Source organism: Pleurodeles waltl, chromosome 2_1 (genome assembly GCF_031143425.1).
Source record: "Pleurodeles waltl isolate 20211129_DDA chromosome 2_1, aPleWal1.hap1.20221129, whole genome shotgun sequence".
NCBI lineage: Eukaryota > Metazoa > Chordata > Amphibia > Caudata > Salamandridae > Pleurodeles > Pleurodeles waltl.
This window is the reverse complement of record NC_090438.1, coordinates 311,396,116-311,415,332: the sequence shown is the minus strand read 5'-3', so window position 1 is coordinate 311,415,332 and position 19,217 is coordinate 311,396,116. Positions and strand designations below refer to the sequence as shown.

Genomic DNA, 19,217 nt, shown 5'->3' with positions numbered 1-19,217 from the left:
TACATAAATCCTATGTTTTTATTCACTTAAGCTGATCCTGCAATTTTCAAGACACAAGACATTTGGGGCCACATGTACGAATACTTTTTCCCATAGACACAGGATGGGTAAAAACCTTTGATACGTCTGGCCCTTGGTTCGATCAGAGAATATATTATATGAACCATTAAACTGAACATATGCTATGCCTGAATTTAATGTCCTAAAAACATTCACTGTGTGACTTAAGGAACTTTTCGGACAGTATGATGAGCTGCTATCTCACAGCCTTTTGATAAAGTTTTCAAGCTCTGAAAACACACATCCCCTTTAATAGTTGTGAGAATTATGTATTGCATGCCAGACAAAAAATGAAACTTCACCCGCCCATAAAGAATAGGTGACATGCAATGAAACATGGTGCTGAGCTGAACAAGGGAAGGACTGCAACAGCAGAGTACAATCAACAACAGACGGGTACAAACATATAAGAATTGGTGTAAATGTAGATGTCAATAGGATTCAACCTCCTTTATTATTACAGTTTTGAAAACGCCAAAGGGCTTCATTATGACTTTGGTGGTCCGACTTTTGGACCACTAAAGCCGCGGGGATGAGGCGGCTGTCATCCTGGTGGCCCCACGCCGTCATATGATGTGTCCGCTGATCAAACCGGTGGAAACAGTGTTGTGGCATTGACACAGCGGACAGTGTGCATTCCGAGGGTGCTGGCAGGGGGGCCTCTGCATTGGTTTTCCGCCAGCCTTTCCATGGGTGTGAAACCGCCGTGTAAAGGCTGGCAGAAAGTGAAGTCATGATCAGCATGGCAGTGCTACCATGGGCACCGCTCTGGCTGCCACAACTTTGACCACTGCACCCTGTTGGGATCCATGATCCCGGTGGTGGTGGTAGTCTTTGGGCGGTCTGACCACCAGGTCATAATCTGGCAGTTGGACCACCAGGAGTGCAGCAGTTTGACCGCCACCATGAGTTTGGCAGTCTGAAGATCGCCAAGCTCATAATGGAGCCCTTAGGCCTGCATGCCTAAAAGGACAAAACACGTGTTGGCTAACAAAAAGTACTGATTATGAAAGGACTATCTCTGTTAAGAAATACAAGTAAGAAATACAAATACCACAAAAAGGAAAATTGGCTTTGTCTTCAATGACTCTACTACTCATTATGTTTGGATATTGACTTCTAACACAGAGGTGCAGCTGGTCCAATCCTCACAAGAGTGTTATGCATCCTCCCATTTACAAATAAGAAGCACATAGAAGGGGTATTAACTGGAGGGGCCACAGTGTGTCCGGCTGCCGAGATATATATATATATATATATATATATATATATATATATATATATATATATATATATATATATATATATATATATATATATATAGATGGTACTTAAGAGTATCAGTGCCTTACTACTACATTGCAATTAGGTGGCTGTGAGAATATTCGCAAAGGTAAATTACGCTTTCATGTAACTTTACTCTTACACTCTTGTATAACTTTACGACTTTTGGGTATTCACTAACAATGAGTATAAAGTTATTCAAAAATGTAGGCTTACACATCTCCACCCTTGAAATAGAAGAGTGAACCTAAATTATGTGTGTAAATTACTACTAAAAAAAAAGTTGTAAGATTAGCACCACACATGGTAAGCTCCAGGTGCTGCAACACCCTCCCATAGAAAATAATGGAGGTAGGGACTGAAATGTAAACACCATAGCAAATAATAATAATTTAAATTAAGGGCCTGATTTTGACTTTTACGGTCCCACCAGCGGACAGCCAAAGCCGCAGGAAGGACTCCACCAACTTGGCAGTGCATCCCCCTGCTGCTCTATTACAATGTTCCCATCAGTCTGACCAGCAGGAACATTGCAATAGAGCATTCTGGCCGGTCAGACCAGCAGGAACAGTGCTATGAGATAGCACTGGGCCCCCTTAAATGAGCTGAGTGCTATCTTTTAGCACACGGGGGGCTGACCAGCACCCTTGAAATGCACACCGTTTGGAAAGCAAAGCAGACAGTATGCATTTCAATGGGCAGTGCAAGGGCCCATTCGTGGCCTTTTGCACACCTTCACCATCAGCCTTTCCATGTCAGTGAAATGTCCATGGAAAGGCTTGCAATGAGGAGAGTTGTGATCAGCCAGGTGGCGTTGAGTCCAGCTCTGCCCTAGCTGAGTACAACTTTGACCGCCGTCGTGCCATCAGCGGGTCTGCTTGCCAGGGTTGTAATTGGGTGGTCAGACCACATAGAGTGGGGCAGTCCAACCATCAAAGCAACCAGGGTGGTTCTCGGACTGCCAATATTAAAACAGCTACAAATTAAAAAGAAAAGTTTCATTTTGAAACAAAATTACACATTTTTATTTATTTATTTAATAGCCATTTTGCATTTAAATTAAAGTAATAATAAATTATTACTTTATCATATAAAATAATTGTTTTACTTTATTTGTGACTATATTTGTTATTTTGAACTTGAGAACACTAAGTTAATGTGGCTTAAAATATTTCAAATAATGTAATTTTCAGATCACAATTTGGTTACAAGTGTTGTGGCATTTTTATTGAATTCTACATTTAAAATGAATATATAAAATAAAGGTGTATGTATATTTAACATAAAAATATTTTACAAACGTTTTCTAAGTTCAAAATACTTTATTACATTTCCCTTTACTTTATTATGAGGAGATCTCTTCCACTGGGGTGGAGAGCTCCTTATGAAAGTGTATAGGAAGCTTTCCTCTATACTTTACATTACCATAGGGAAATCTCTGTCCAGACTACAGAATCACCCTATGGTAAAGTATGAAGAAAAGCAAAAACTTGGTAAGAATTTATAAACATAGAAAAAAAGATTGGAGAGGTGGTAACGTAAACTCCACAAGTAGATTTGTGAAATGCAGTTTGTAGGACATTTTTTAGTAGTACAAACAGTACTGCAAATTTCTGCTTGTGAACAGTCCCTTTGAGTTTTTCCTCAGACTCTCTAGAATTCTGTTCCATAGTACTGTATTGCAAGTAGCAGCTCTGCTCTTTTGACATGCTCTGCAATGTTTTATTTTTAGGGTGTATTATTGGATGTTGCAGTGTGTGGTAAGTTGTTTTTGATGTCCTTATTTGGGCACAATCTCTATAGATATTGTTGATCTGTGCAGTTACGGGGATTTTAACATTTGTTACAATAACCTTCTCCAATGGAGTTTCTTTCTGTTATTATGGCTCAAGTGAGTATGTATGCCAGTGGGACTGACATTTCCATTAGGGGCATCTGACTTAGTACAGTGTGAACTTCATAACAGTTTATCGTACCCAGCTTTATTTGTTTGCCTCTCTTGGACATACAATTGTATATCAACAAATTGTCTAATGTAAATACTCAGCTCTGAATTTTATTTGCAAAACCATTACCTCATTGGGTGTAGATTTTTTATTAACCTAACAATGTGGCAATGTTTGTTGTAAACTAAGGCACAATGGGGATCATTCTGACCCCGGCGGGCGGCGGTTGCCGCCCGCCTGGCGGGAACCGCCATTTGGCCGCACCGCGGTAAAAAGACCGCTGGTGCCATTCCAACTTTCCCGCTGGGCCGGCGGACGCTACCCAAGGTAGCGCCCGTCGGCCCAGCGGGAAGGAGGCCTGCAACACTGAAGCCGGCTCCGGATGGAGCCGGCGGTGTTGCAGGCGTGCGACGGGTGCAGTTGCACCCGTCGCGCTTTTCACTGTCTGCCAGGCAGACAGTGAAAACCATGCTGGGGCCCTGTTAGGGGGCCCCTGCACTGCCCATGCCAGTGGCATGGGCAGTGCAGGGGCCCCCTAACAGGGCCCCTAGACACCCGTTAGCGCCAGCCTCTTCCTGGCGGTGACAACCGCCAGAAACAGCCTGGCGGTAAGGGGGTCAGAATCCCCATGGCGGCGCTGCTTGCAGCGCCGCCATGGCGGATTTGCCCAGCTGGGGGTAAACCGGCGGGAAACCGCCGGCCCCGGTTTTCTGACCACGACTTTACCGCCGCGGTCAGAATGGGCAAGGAAGCACCGCCAGCCTGTTGGCGGTGCTTCCGTCATTCGCGGCCCTGGCGGTCTTTGACCGCCAGGGTCGGAATGACCCCCAATATGTATGCGAAATGATATTCTTCTTACAATATCCTGGTACAACCCCCAGGAATAGGACAACACTCATTCAGACTGTATTTGCCTTTGAGGGGTGCAGAATGGACATTGCTGTTTTCGGATTATGAGTTTCCATTGTGTTGCCGTTTTTGATTCTTTAAGTCATTTAAATCGCAAATGTGTTACATTGATTTTTTCCATTATTCTCTGCTGAAAACAATCTCTGCACAAGTTTCAGAGCTGGATATTTTCATAATAAGTTATTTTAAGGGTATCTGGGTGGATTTGTCCGGAAAATGTTTTTTTGGCATGATTTCTGTTTTTCTGTGCAATCTAATTTTGGTATTGAGATTCAGGTGTTGATGCAGGCAGCCTCCTGGCAGTATTTGCCTGCATGAGCAGATTTGGCTATGCAAGGGTGTTGGTAATCATGATACTTGGTATCTCATTGGGAAGCACTGTTTTTGCATTCCTTCAGCAATTTGATAGATTTTCTGCTCTAGGACCAGCCTGATGATTCCTTTATGAACGTTAAATGCCATAATGATTGTGAGTAGAATAAAACTTAATAGCACTTATCTACAGGATATCCTCATCCATTCCATGAGAGGACTGGCACATTTTCAAGGGATTTTTCCAGGTAATCTCCCAAAAGGGTTATATATATGGTTTCAAAGAGAGGGAGCACACTGCCTACACTCCAGCAACAAAGTATGACCCAAAGGCATCATGGCAAATGCAGTCAAATTCGTAGTCCATTCAAAAATGTGTAAAGTCTTTCACCTCCGTAGGTGCAGCAAGTGCTAGGGTTATATATATATATGATTTTTTAGCAATTAATATAAACTAAAAAAAAGGTTAAAATTAAAACTACAAAAAAGATTTCCTATTTTGGGGGCAAGGTGGTCTCTTTTATATTTGCACAATAGCAAAAACGTGCCTTTCACCTCTACCATTCTAGCATCGCCCACTGCCTGGATCTTGCAATATATTCTATTTTCAGCTCATTCTTCTTTTATTGTTTTATTTTTTGTGCATTTTTTAAACCCTTCATTCACTCTATTATCTGCAGTTCAATTCATCTGCTAATACCCTTGTTTAACATTTACTGCTTATGTAAATTAGAGGTGCTCCAAAGCTGTATTGTATTTCTTTAAAAAAAATTAAGGTTTTTCAGTTTTAACTTTACTTTGTGAAGCTTAGCACAGAGCACAGCTACCTCTAGGTTAATTCACATGCTCCCACAAAGTATATGCATGTTTGAATGTTTTAAGTGAACTTCTCCAGAGCTACTGATCCCAGCATTGTTTTTCATTGACAGCTATTAAGTATTTTCAATTAACTCATCTATCCATTTCCTCTTCTTCCTTGTCTGGTGAGTGTAGGGAGGTATGGAGGCAGATTAATTAATGATGCTCTATTTGGTTTCAGTTCATCTTGAAAAGCCACTGGCTTCACATCCTATTGAGTAGATTTATCTGTACAGATATTTACAGCTAGGCAAATTGGACAGGGCATTAGAGGCATTTTATTTCAGAATAATACATGTAGCAAACTTGTAGTTTCCAAACCAGCACCCTATTTTTTCTTGCAAGCTCTGAAGCACTTCCAACAAAAACCATTTTAGGTCCTGTCATAACCAGGGCTGTAGGATGTTTTTTTTTTTTTTGCTTTATACTATATCTGGTGGCCAGATTAATAGACTGATTTGACTTTGCTTTTCACTCCTGTCTTCCCACCAAAGAGGAGGGGTGGCTCTTGTTTGAAAGCCAAAAATAATAAAGCATTGACACTGTTGATTAGTCTGATTTTTGTATGACTAACAGACATGTTACTTTGTTCATATCTTCATATTGATCTACAGGATCCACAAAGGAATACAGGTGCCAGAGGAGCAGAATGGAGGGAACAAAGGAGTGAATGAAACAGTCTTGTGAATGGAAGGCTTTCTCTTAAAAGTGAATAGTAATGGGCAGCTGCCCCTATGCATCTTTTGCCAAGAAACAAATAACAGAGGAAAGAATGAACAGGGAGGAGGAGAGCTGGACAAGTGAATATTGTGGGAAGACAGGAGAAACGAATGGCAAGAATCAGATACTGATAGGGAGAAATGGAAAAATGGTATGTGATTCAAGGCATAGAGTAGACTGTCCTTAGTTTGTGTTGGTGGTTGCCAGTGGACCCCATCACCACTTAATTTAGGGACCAGGGCTCTTTATCACCTTCTGCAGTGTTTATATCGAGGTCTGCAGAGCAATTAGAGACAGCAGATCATCAGTTTTTCTTTTATTTCTGATTAGCTCATGGTAGCAGAAGAAGGACTGGTAAGGGGAGATGATGTCGCATAACGTCTAGAGCTGCTGACTTTGGACTTGGGAAGCCAGGTTTGAGTTTTGGTGATGGCTCAATGTCCTGTGATTGTGAGCAAATCTCTCTCTGTCTAACAAACATGAATGTGTTCTTGTGTAAAGTAATGGGTGTTCACATAAAGCACTCCAATATGTTTTTGGTCAAGTTTGTGCTATATAAAACAAAAACAAAACTACCGTAATCATTCATCATTTAGTGTACAGGCATCCCTTCTATTCCAAAAAACATTAGTGGAGATAAAAGATGGACAGTGTTTACACTCAAAGACAATATGCAGATTGAGGCAATAGACTAGCAACTGTCAATGGTAGTCAGGTACCCCAGCTGGTTAGTGGTGTTGCAAGTGCTAATCACAAAGTGAGGATGATAAGGCCAGCCTCCTTACCTATGGAGACGGAAACTTCATGTTCATTTTTTTCAAATTAAACACAGACTATACATACAGTCAGAACACAAGCAGGAAGGAGGAGGAACAGTCGGATAAACTGGGGGAAGAGTTGGCTGTTTGATGCTAGAAAAGCAGAAGCAGGCTTGATGTTAATGTAATCCTTAATCACTCTGTTAACAAAATCAAGTTTACAGTTAAGGATATAGTGTCCTTGGTGCATAAATCTCTTGAAGATCCCACCTGTAAGGAACATTGCAGCACTCTCTCCCCATGACAATTATTCCATTCACCTGTATAATAAAATAATATTTACAGGATTGCAATTTATAACTATACTTTCTTTAGTACTAACAAAGCACTGCTAACTACTAACATAGCCTAGTTTTGTCCGTTTGCTCCATTTACAACACTCTGGGTCTAATTACGAGTGTGGTGGTCCTCGGACCTCCTCACAAATGGAGGCTGTTGGACCGCAGCAGTTGTGGCGGTCCAACCACCACATTATGAGTTTGCCGGGCAGCCCCGCCAACCTACAGCTGTCTCCTTCGGGATCTGAGATCCCGACAGGCTGAATGCGGTGCAGTTTGGAATCAGTCAGGGCGGCACTGAATGCATCGCCACCCTGCTGATTACAAGCTGGTTCTCCAACAGGCTTTTCATGACAGTCCCCCTGCCCAGCACCCTTGTAATGGACACTGTCAGCTGTGCAGACAGTGCACATTACGAGGGTGTTGGTTCCCCCCTGCGGGCGGCAGCAATGTCGCCGGCTCAATTACGAGCCAGCGACAATGCTGTTGCCACTTTCCCATTGGGATGAGTTTCCACCTGTCAACCCAATAGGAACGTCTTAATGAGGCAGGCGAGGAGGTAGCCAGCAAAGTGGCAACCACCCTGTTGGGAGTTTGGCAGATGGGTGTTCCAGTCCGCCAAACTCATGATTCTCTGTGTATCAGTTCCTGGACTTTCTCTTTACAAATCAACGAAGACTGAAATTCCTAGAAAACACTCAGGTGGTAAATGTAAGTGCAGCAGTTTTGTGAGATAAAAACTCCTTGAAAGCACCAATCTGGCAAATAAAAGCACATGATATTTGTGCCTGCTATAAAAGAAAGATACCAAGATTTTAATGTATTACCTTAGTCAAGCGTTCAAACAAATGACATATGGTCTGATTACGAATTTGACCACCAGACCTATTGTGAGGAGATAGCTGTTGAAGTGGCGGTCTCCCATCAGCCCTATTACAATTTTCCAGTGGTCTGAGGGGTGAGAATCAAGGTTCCTGCATATCAGCCCAGTGGTAAAAGTGTGGCAGCATTATCGCTGGATCAGAATAGAGCCTACAGCAATGCTGCCATACATAGGGGCACCGGCACTTCACTGCCCATGAGCATGGGCAGTGCAGGGGCCCCCCTGTGGCCCCCTGCACTTGTTCTCCACTAGCCTTTTTATGGCAGTTCAACTGCCAAAAAAAGGTGGGCAGAGAACAAGGTTGTAATCAGCAGGGTGACGCTGAGTTAAGCGCTGCCCTGGCTGATTACAACCTGCACCGCCGTCACCTCGTTGGGATCAGAGATCCTGGCGGGGACGGCGGTAGGTTGGTGGGTCTGCTTGCCCAGCTCATAATGTGGCAGTTGGACCACTACAGCCGCGTTAGTCTGACCGCCACTGCGAGTCTGGAAGTCTCTTGAATGCCAGATTCGCAATAAGGACCAGAGTCCTCAATATCTGGCAACAAATTTGAGAAAAAACAAATGCCACCAATTCTTTAGAAACCTTTTACTGTATCAAACATACCAATGTCTTGTTTTCTTATTCCTGCCCTCAAACTCATTAAACGTGTTTTGGCAACGAGATGGATCCAACAATTTGTAATATTCCATTATAATTATTTTCCTCTGCTCTGTTGCTAGCAATTGTTTTTTTTTATTTCTAACCATTTTTCTTTCTGACACTTGACATTCTTTTTTATATGCAATACTGCACTTATTAATGGGGTATATGTGGTGCAACGGCACTGATTTTTGGGGATTGTAGTTTGGCTTTCCTTCTGCCTGTGATGTAGTTCTTCTTTGTTATTTGCGGTTATAGAAGGTGAGATTGGAAATAATCCATGTTTTCCGATTTTAACTAGAAATGAAAATATTCCTTAATAGCATTCTTGAAAGATTAGCATTTAGAACACTGTCACTTTACCGAGTCTATGTTTGTAACAGACCAAAACGGCCTTTGAAATCTGTTTCTTGTTAATTAAAACCTTATGGTGCTCTTTTCTGTTACAAGGTATCCTTCCATTGATGCACTGAAAACGGATACATTTTTTACTTTTTGCACAATAACATAAGGAGAGTATACACTGTAGCTACCTTTAGTTAAGAAGTTATTTGTTCAAAGTTTAAAAAGTTTAATTTTTGAGTTTCTTGCTTTCCCTCCCGCTCACGGAGTTCCTTATGGAGGGGCTGCTGCAACACTTTTACTATCAAATCTTTTTGACAACCATAGAATAACTTATTTTGAGCAGCATAATAACGCGCTATGCTGAAAATACCGAAACGGAATCGTTCGGGTTTGATAAAAGTTAGAGGTTTGGTTGAGGCATGAAAATACATAGCTTCCATTAATACATCCTAGTTTTATAGCCTTGGATTTCAAATAGAGTTCATTGTGTTATTAAATCCGTTTGGCAGTGTAAACAGAAAATCAATGCATTAGCACTACTTACGTCTTTGCCAGAAATCACCATTACAACGCAGCCTAGAATGGTCAGTGCTATCATCACGTAGCAAGTCATTACCCGCACCTTACTCTGGGCAGCGTTCATTAACTCGTACCTACAAAACAAAAACAAACAAAATCGTATTAATTCACTAATGTAAAACCTAAAACGTACAAATGTTTCTAATGTCAAAGATGTATATCGGGTTCGACTCTTGTCGCTCCATATATATCACCATATTTCCTTTATAGTTAAACTTCTGTTCTTGGATCCCTGCTTATAAATATTGTAGGCAACCACTGAAAAATTGTTTTAGGCTAATGTATGTGTTTGCATATGACTTGCTGGACACAAGATTGCTGTAGAGAATATAACAGTTGCAAATTATAAACGATTACTGATGAATATTGGTGCCAAGGGGTTCAGTTGGTGTTGCTATTTAATCAGTAGAATCTCCAAACTTAGGCCCTCATTATGATAATGGCGGTATTGACCGTCTACCGCCCCGGCGACGGCCCCAAAACACCGTTGCCACAGCTACCTGCCGTCCGCCATATTATGACTGTAGCCGGAATTCCACCAGAAGGATGGCGGAATTCCGGCTTCGGCTATGGCGACGTACGGCGGTAGGGTAGCGCTGCTGCCAGCAGCAGTGCCACACTAGTAGACCGTCGCAGACCGTATCATGACACATGATACGGCCTGGCAGTGTTCTGCTGGCGGATGCTGCTGCTGGCAGCAGCGCCCTGTCCCGTCTCCTGCCGGATGACCCCCTGCCAGCAGGTAAGTCAGGTGCTCTGACAGGGGAGGGGGTGTGTGGCATGTGGAATGCATGTGTGCATGCATGGTTGTGACTGTGCGTGTATGTTGTGTTGTGTGAATGCGTGGGTGATTGTATGTATGTAAGTGGGTGTGGATGTGTGTGTGAATAGATGTATGCATGCGTGGGTGAATGTGGGTATGAGTGTGTGTATGCCTGTGTATGATGGTGCGTGAATGTGTGTGTATGTCATGGTGGGGGGCTGGAGTGTGAGGGGGATGGTGGGGGAAAACTCCTGGGAGGGGGAGGGGGCAGGGGAGACACCTATCAGTGCCTACCACCAGGGTTTTTGTGGCGGTAAGGAAGCCACGAAAACCATGGCAGTAGGCAGGATCATAATCCCGCAGGTGGGACAGTGATGGCGGACGGATTGGTACATTGGCGGTTTGGCTCAGCCAATGTCATATTTTGGGGAAGAGTACCGCCAGCCTGTTGGAAGTCATCTACTTAAGTTTCCTTATTTATTCTGTGTTCACTTTTGTTACTGTAACATGTATAATTGGCACACTTTTTACGTACGTGGGAATTAATTTTTTGGGCAGAAAGACAAGTTACCACCAGACCTCGCCAGAGTAATCAATCATTTGGAACACAAAAACTACCGCCTACCAAGCTCTGGTCATATTATATAGGTGACTGTAAATCATCTCCCTTGTTAAAACACGAATGTCAAAATGCAGATGATTCAAAGAGTATCATAACAAACCTCATTAATCCAGTACATATTTTCAAGCATTGGTGAATCGCTAATCACAGCAGTGATATTTCAAAATACATCGGGCATTAGGGTCTAGAGTTCCAACTGCCTCTGCTTAATTTCTCCCGTAAATTTCCTCAGCTTGGTTCATTGAAAATCTTTTGCTCACTGGGGCATGTGGATATGCAAATCTTTGCTAGGAATACAGATTGATTCATAGGCTTTCCAAATACAATTGGACAGCCAGAGTGTACCTGACAGATAGAAGCAAGTGTAACATAGTTGCACAATTGTTCAGATCCCCATGCATCACTCAAAATATGTCAGGCATTAAAATGAAGCAAGGGGAAATGAAGAGGTTAACTAAAAATGTCTATAAAATATCAACATGAAAACAGAAGCCATTGATGAAGGAACCTGTAATTTGGACTATAGGGAATCAGAGCATTTATGATAAACGTGTATCTCTGAATGGAAGAGAGGAGTCAGGCAAATTAGCAAAAATCAGTTGCAGAGATGGTTGACATCCTCCTTGTGGAGTGGTTCTGAAATATGTCTTTGTTCTAATATCTTTGTCATCCATTACAAATTATGCCTTCCCACTAAAATGTTCTTATTGCTAGTAAAATCACTGCTGGTTTCTGCTTCAACCCACAGCTCCTCATCACAGCTTCTAGGTCCGCTGTCCATACAGCTATGGTTCTTTCAAAGTCCTGCCACTGCATGCTCACAACTGTTAAGCTGCATTTTCTTCAGAGCATGAATCATACTTGCATTTCTACCCCTATAGCAACAACAGGATGTCTGCTACATGATCCTTCGAAAGCAGTTACCATCCCTAGATGCCAGCAGGACTCTAGAGCCCTTCAGACTTCGTCCTCCAGCAATCAGTCAAAATCCTCCTTTTTCCTTAGATCTTCTTTCAGAGCTAATAAGATGGTGGTGCTGAGTCGGGCATTGTTATCCTGTGCCCTTGACAGAAACTGGGAAATTCCTACACCCCGTTCTGCAAAATTTTACCCTCAAAATCCAGCCTCCTTTCACATTATTTCATCACTCATCTTACTGCAATGTTCCTAGAGTTTTTCTTTCTAGATGGCCCGAGCCATCTCCTCCTCGATGGTGCTTAAGATTCTTTTTCAGATATATCCTTGTGGACATTAGACAGTCATGCTTTTACTGGTGCTGGAACCAGATTCCCTTCAATTGTGGACACAATCAAATGTTTGAAAGGGATCTGCAGGTGAATAGTTTCTGCCACCTAGATCTCCAGTTGGAATTTATATTTAAGTGGAAGGGCTATAGTGGACTTTATCCTGTTCCAGACCCCATTTTCCTTCCTCTGTGGATACAGATGAATGTCTGAAAGTACTCTGAAAATGTCCTCCATTTCCGACACCCCCATTTGGGATTTCCCTTTGAGAGGAAGAGGTGTAGTGGCAGTACTTTGTAGTTCCACCTGTTCATATTCCCACCCACTTGACTCAACCCTGGCAACTGGACAATGTTTGCACCACCACTTCAGCCTCTTTGCTTGAAAACAATCTGCTGTGTCCTCCACGAAGCCACTCCTACATATCTGATCCAGGATAATGTTTACAGTCATGGAAGTGAAGGCAGTGCACCAATCTGCTTTTAAATCCAGTTTGTTCATAGGCAGCCTATATGAAACTTTTACTTTTTCATTACACATAACAAGAAGCTACTTTCACCATTGAATGACATTTTGATAAAGATAGAAAAAAAGCTTCAAGCATTTATTTTAATACCTAGACCTACTCAAATGAACATTTAACAAGGACTACATAGTAACAAATAGCTTTTGTCAACTTTCCACTGTGAGAACCTATTTTTCCTTAATATAGTCCCACACATATGCATTAATCACCCTACCATGTGTGCTTACAAGGTATATTAGAGGCTAATTTAGGTATAATGTAAAAGTAGGTTTTCTATATTGCAAAACAGATTTCCTTGAGTTATGTCACAGCTCTTGCACTGTAAAATATGTGTGTCATGTAAAAACATGTTGCGATCAACACATGACATTTAACTTCCATGCTATTGGTGTACTCCATCTAATGACTCATTCTGTCTCACTAGAACATTAAATAAGCCATTTGGTGTCAGCAATTTCACATTATATGCCTTGGGACAGAGCACATACACCATGACACTGAACAGCAATGCTGCTGTATCTAATAAGACCATGCAGAATAAACTTAAATTGCTATAATATTCGCACACTGACTATTTGCACCAAACCTCACATTGTCAACTGGTATGTGTTTGCTAAATCAGGGTAGCTTCCTGCAGTGTGAGATGAGACCAACCTATTAAGTTTCCCTTTTCCCAGGTAATGGAGCATATCAAATATGGTAATGATGACCACCTGCAGGTGGATATCCATATGCTGGATGTTGCTTTCTACTCCTAATCTAAGCAAGACACATGGGGGGTTATTCCAACTTTGGAGGAGGTGGTAATCCGTCCCAAATGTGACGGATTTACCACCAGCCGTATTACGAGTTCCATAGGATATAATGGACTCGTAATACGGCTGGTGGTATATCCGTCACTTTACCGTCACTTTTGGGACGGATTACCACTTCCTCCAAAGTTGGAATAACCCCCATGGTGTGTTGAGTATTGAGTTCTGTTCTTATATTGCTTACCAACTACGGAGTAAGTGTGAGCAAAGCTGGGTAGGCCTCTACGAAGCAATTCTCTAGTGCCCTTTTATGCTACAATATGTTCATGGTAAGCCTACACCAGTTTAAAAAATGTACGTATGTTTTGTTTTACATATTTATAGAGCACACTATAATCTAGGAGAGTATCCTGGTGCTGAGCAGGTGTGAGTCTATCCAAACTTAGGGCATAAAGGAACTACTTGAAAAGCCAGGTCTTCAGCTTCTTGTGAAATTCCAATAGTTAGGAGGCTCTTATGTGTAGTGATGGTTTGTTGCATGCTTTAAGAGTGATGTAGGTGACGGCTTGACTGCCAGATAGTGGGATGCAGTGGCGTAGCATGGGTTGTCAGCACCCGGGGCAAGGCAAGTAATTTGCCCCCCCTAACCCGGGGCAAGGCAAGTAAATTGCGCCCCCTAACCCGTGGATTTAGTCTCTTCCAAGATGTTGCGCCCGGTGCGGCCGGCCCCCCCTGCACCCCCCACGCTACGCCACTGGTGGGATGTGTGCAAATAAGAGTCTGGACGAGCAGATGATGCATGAAAGGTTTGTGAAAGCATTTGCAATTTTTGAGATATGCTGGACCAGTGTTATGTAGTGCCTTGAAAGAGTGGGTAGGGAGTCTGAATTGTGCTCATTTGTATATGGGGAGACAGTGGAGCTCCTTCAGCTGTGGTGTGATGTAAGTGTGCCGTGGGCAGTTGAGAGTGATTTTGGCTGCCAAGTTCTGAATAGTCTGATAAGTCTGAACCTTTCTGGTGAGTTTTGGTGAGTTTTGTGTTGGTCCAAGCATAGGGAGTGTTCCTGTTATTCAGCTTGCTTGTTAAAAGGGTGCATGTGATTGTTTTCCTGGTACTGATTGGGAGTCATTGGAGAATCTTACTCAACATCTTCAGGGTATTGAAACATGAGGCGGTGATAGCATTGACTTGGGTTCTCATGTCGAGTTTGCTGTCTATTCTGAGGTTTTTGGTGTGAGTTGTGGATGTGAGTGTCAGTACTTTTCTATTACCATTAGGTGGAGTCCAGTATCTATATCCATATACTATAATTTGTGAGCTTGCCATGCACAGGTTTCTCATCAGTAATTTTACTCCAAATGTTAGAGTAATACTAACAATGGTGTCATAAAAGATAACACAATTGATGTAATATTTGGGGTTTTAGCATGGCATGAGGAGGGTGTGTGATATAGTTACCTTAGGACACAATTTATATATACTTGAAAGCACTCTAACAGCTGATTTTCTATGGGTTTGTGCATGTAAAATCTGAACCTAACTATAACACCACTGTAACCTTTGGGTTTTTATTGAATTTCTATGTGTTTGTAACTTTAGTTTTTTTCAGTGAATTTCCAGGATTTTTATAATGTTAAGTAAGATGTCCACTACAATGCACAGTGGGGGGTGGGTTGTATGTAGGGCCTGGCCTGGCATTATGTTGCCCCCCACCCAAGATTACAGCTCCTGCTCCCCCTCCTCCCTGCCATCCATTGTCCGAGCTCATGCCCCTGCTCCCGCATTACAATTCTGTGTGGCTGTTGTTCTGCCACTGCCCTTCCCACCTGCCCTAAACAGTTAGTTAGCTTGCTGCCCCAGTCACTTCCTCCCTACCCTCTGTTGTCTAAGTCTATGCACCAGCCCCCTCCCTCCAGCCCTGCTTGGTCCAATGGGCTGCCTCTGCCCTCCACTTAGTTTGATATCCCTGCCCACTGCTCCTGCCCTCTGCTGCCCAAATCTATGCCCCATCATCACCCTCCTAATTAGCCTCTTCGCTTAGCTTGTTGCCACTACCCTCTGATGTCTAAGTGCATGCCCCTGCCACTGGCGCTCCTACCTAATCTGAGCGTTCTGTTAAGATGCCACTGCCCCTACCCCGCCTAGCATGGTAAGATGGCTGCCACCTGTCCCTGCCACATCCACCCTGCAAGTCTTGAGTTCCATGCCTGTATCCCCTCCATCCTCTCCTCAATGGTCTATTTGGCTGCCACTCCTTTTTCCCCTCCATTCTCTCTTGTGCTGCAAGTGCTCCCTCGGCCTGCCCTACGTGGTCTGTTGTGAAGCCCCTTTCCTTGCACTCTCTTGTCTGTGTCCAGCCCCTACCCCTCCTTTCTGTCCTGCATGGTCCTTTGTGCATGCCCCTGCCTCCTACCTCTTGCCCACCATGGCTGTTGTGCTGTCACTAACCCTCCTGCTTGCCATGCTTGGTCTTCTGTGGTGCTACATCCCTCCCACCTGCCCTGTGTGGTCAGCTTGCTGTCCCCGACCCCCTCCCACCTTCCTTCCATTGTCTGTGTGTATGTCATTATAGAGTCACTGTTGCCCTCCATGTTTTCTTGTGCTTCCAGTGCTCATTCTACCTGCCCTCCATGGTCAGCTTGGTTCTCCTGCCCTGCCCCCTTGTTCCCTGCTCTCTGTTTTTCATGTGCAGGAAACTATGCCCTCCCTCCTGCCTTGTCTGGTCAATTGTCATGCCCCTGCACCCTCCCTCCTGCCCTTCATGGTCCATTTTGCTGAAACTGTCCCTCCTGTCTGTCCAGTGTGGTCAGTTTGCTGTCATTGCTTCTTTCCCCTCTGCTCTTTGTTGTCAATGTGCATGGCCTTGTCCCCTCCCTGTTGCTTTCCATGGTCCATTGTGCTGCACTGCTGCCCGCTTGCCCCGTGTGGTGTATTGTGCTGCTGCGACCCCTGAAGCTTGCCCTGTAAAGTCAGTTTGGTGCCCCTGCCCATCTCCCTTGTGTCCTCTGTTATCCGGGTCCATGTCCCTACCCCATTCCTCCTACCCTCCGTAATCCAATGTACCGCACTTGTCAACATTTTTAATTTGGTAAGAGAGAGATATTTAACACAAAACCTGGGGAATTGAATTTTCCCATTGACTTACATTGAAAAAGAGATGTTAGGCATGTGACAGATAAAGAAAGTCCTTTTGGGCTTAAAAACATTGTGAGTCTCCTGCCTGAATCAGGTCTGTTGGCATCTATGCTTGTACTGCCACTGCCTCTTTCTTCTGCCCTCACTGGTCTGTTTTATTGCTACAGCCTTGCTTGCCTGCTTTGCATGGTTGAATCTTTGCCCCTGCCCACCTCTCCTCTGGCCTCCATGGTGCATTGTGCTGCCACTGCCCCTCCCACATGCCCAGCATGTTCAACTTGCACCCTCCTCTCTGCCCTCAATTATACAAGTCTGTGCTTTTGACCTCTGCCTCCCCACAGTATTCTAATGAACAGCTCAACTGCTAACATTCTATATTTGCTACAAAAGTGTGGCACGCCTGACGTCATCTTGATTTAATCAAAACTGTAATACCTAAAGTATTTTTAAGTTTTACCAGTTTGATTCAATCAAGATGGCTTCAGGTATGCCACACGTTTGTCATAAGTAAGACTGTTAGCGCAGTAGTTGATCTTTAGAACACTCTGGGAGGCTGCAGTAGAACACAAGGGAATCAACTGACAGGCCGCTCCTGTTGGAAGTACACATTTTACTGGGAATGGCAGACTTCATTTTCATACAGCTGAGAATGTTAATGTGAATTTACAGAAAATATGCTCTGATATTAGCTTCTGGAGCACCTTCTATACCATCTATGGGAAAATAATAAGAAAACAGTTTTCTGTCAACATCATTCATGACATCCCAGCAGAAGGCTTTTTCACAGTGTAAAATCACGTTAAAATACACCACAATTACAAAAATGTGTATCGTACCATCAACAAATGATTTATATTGTAACTAAAATCTGTTATCATAATTGATATGTTCTCCTTTTTGTGACCCTCAAAATATGTATTCATCTCAATGCACTTTTAAAGGGTACCATCATGTATATTGGTCCCAAGATGGCTGCCAGCACCTTCTGGTTGAAGTGCTGACAGCAAATCAGATCTTACCATGTAAACTGTGGTTAGACTCCACCCACATTTCTATATTTATTTTTCCTTTAATAACTCCAAAAATACTAACTGGATGCACACCAAATAATGAAAAGCACAAGCTGCACATCAAATCTAGCTTCCTGTCAAATTTGGTGTAATTCCATTCAGCTGTTTGGGCTGTAGTCATGTGTTAAGACCCTATGGGAAATGCATAGAGAAAAGGTGTTTTGGGATCCCCCCCCCCCTAGTTTTTCTTGGCCCTCACTTGACAGATCACACTGAAGCTTTCAACACAACAGCTAAACTGACTTTCATTAGTTGTGGCAATTTTGTGAAGATTCAATGTGGTCTTCTTTAAAGAGGTGAGTCTTCAACTCCTTCCTAAATTGGAGCAGCATTAGTGTGGCCCAAATGGTTATGAGGATGTTGTTCCAGATTCTGACTGAATACATGTAAAGGGCCTGTTGTTTTGTTTTTTTGCTTTCTTACGTATCTTAGTAAGTATTCTGATAGTGTTCTGGCTACCAGTGTTTGAGTAATAGGCCTAGGCAAAATTGTACAAATAATTCTACTAGAGTAATGGGAGTAACTGTAAAAATTTGGTGTTATTCATTTGATACATAATTACTGAAAATTATTAGACTATGCCCATTCACATAAATCCTACTCCAGTACCACAGGAACAAATAATTTAGTGAGTGGCAGCAGGTGCTGGCTGCTGCTGGCCATATTCTTTTGCATTCAGTGCTATTGAAAATTACAGCAAATTGTGCAACTAAGCCAATCCCGTCCAAGAAACATCAGTGATGTTCAGCTTGTCTGCAAGATAAGCAAGGGTGCTGGTTGTGATTATGTTGTGAATAATGCAGCTGGTTTTGAAAATGGTGCTGGGTGGCAATGAGAGTGAATGAAGTTCCAGCAGGATGGGATGATTTGAGCATATTTCTTCAAGCCTTCGATGAGACTACCCCAAGGGGTACCAGTGTGTAGACTAGGAGGCCATGCAGCAAGGCAATATCACCATCGAGATGTGAGAGTACAGGGGCTTTCAGGTGAAATTATATACCATTAACACTATCAATAAGACTACCATCAACAATGTAGTATTTACTGGATGATTACGTATTCTTATTTATTGACATGCTTTTATGTGTTATTACATACCGTTATAAAAATAGTGAGGTCATGAACACTGCATTTGATGTATGAAATTCAATTTCAGTCGTTTTTTTCATTTTAATTTGTAATGTAGTGTATGTGTGTGTGTGTGTGTGTGTGTGTGTATATATATATATATATCAAAGGTAGTTATAGTTAGGTCTGCTTTTCCACAGACTGAGTATTTTTTTGTTTGCTAATAACTTTGGCCCGTTTGATGTATCTTCCCAAAACCTTCCATAAAAACATTTATTCACCTCATTTCCTTCCTGGAAACTTTTGGGGTGATCTGTGAAGCAGGGGCTGAGCAAATAAGGGGGGTTGATCCCATTTTTCATAGGCTTCTTTCGACACAGCTAAAGTAGAATTGCTGAATGG

The 19,217-nt window shown here is 42.8% G+C and overlaps 1 protein-coding gene across 1 annotated transcript in view; it reads right to left on the bottom strand.

Moving 5' to 3' along the window:
- The window catches only part of LOC138264426 (protein FAM162A-like), a 178,916-nt gene that overhangs the window by 5,368 nt on the left and 154,331 nt on the right, over positions 1-19,217 (bottom strand). Inside the window, exon 3 of the mRNA XM_069212542.1 lies at positions 9,600-9,708. Coding sequence (XP_069068643.1) covers positions 9,600-9,708 — 109 coding nt within the window. The remainder of the gene's footprint in view (positions 1-9,599; positions 9,709-19,217) is intronic.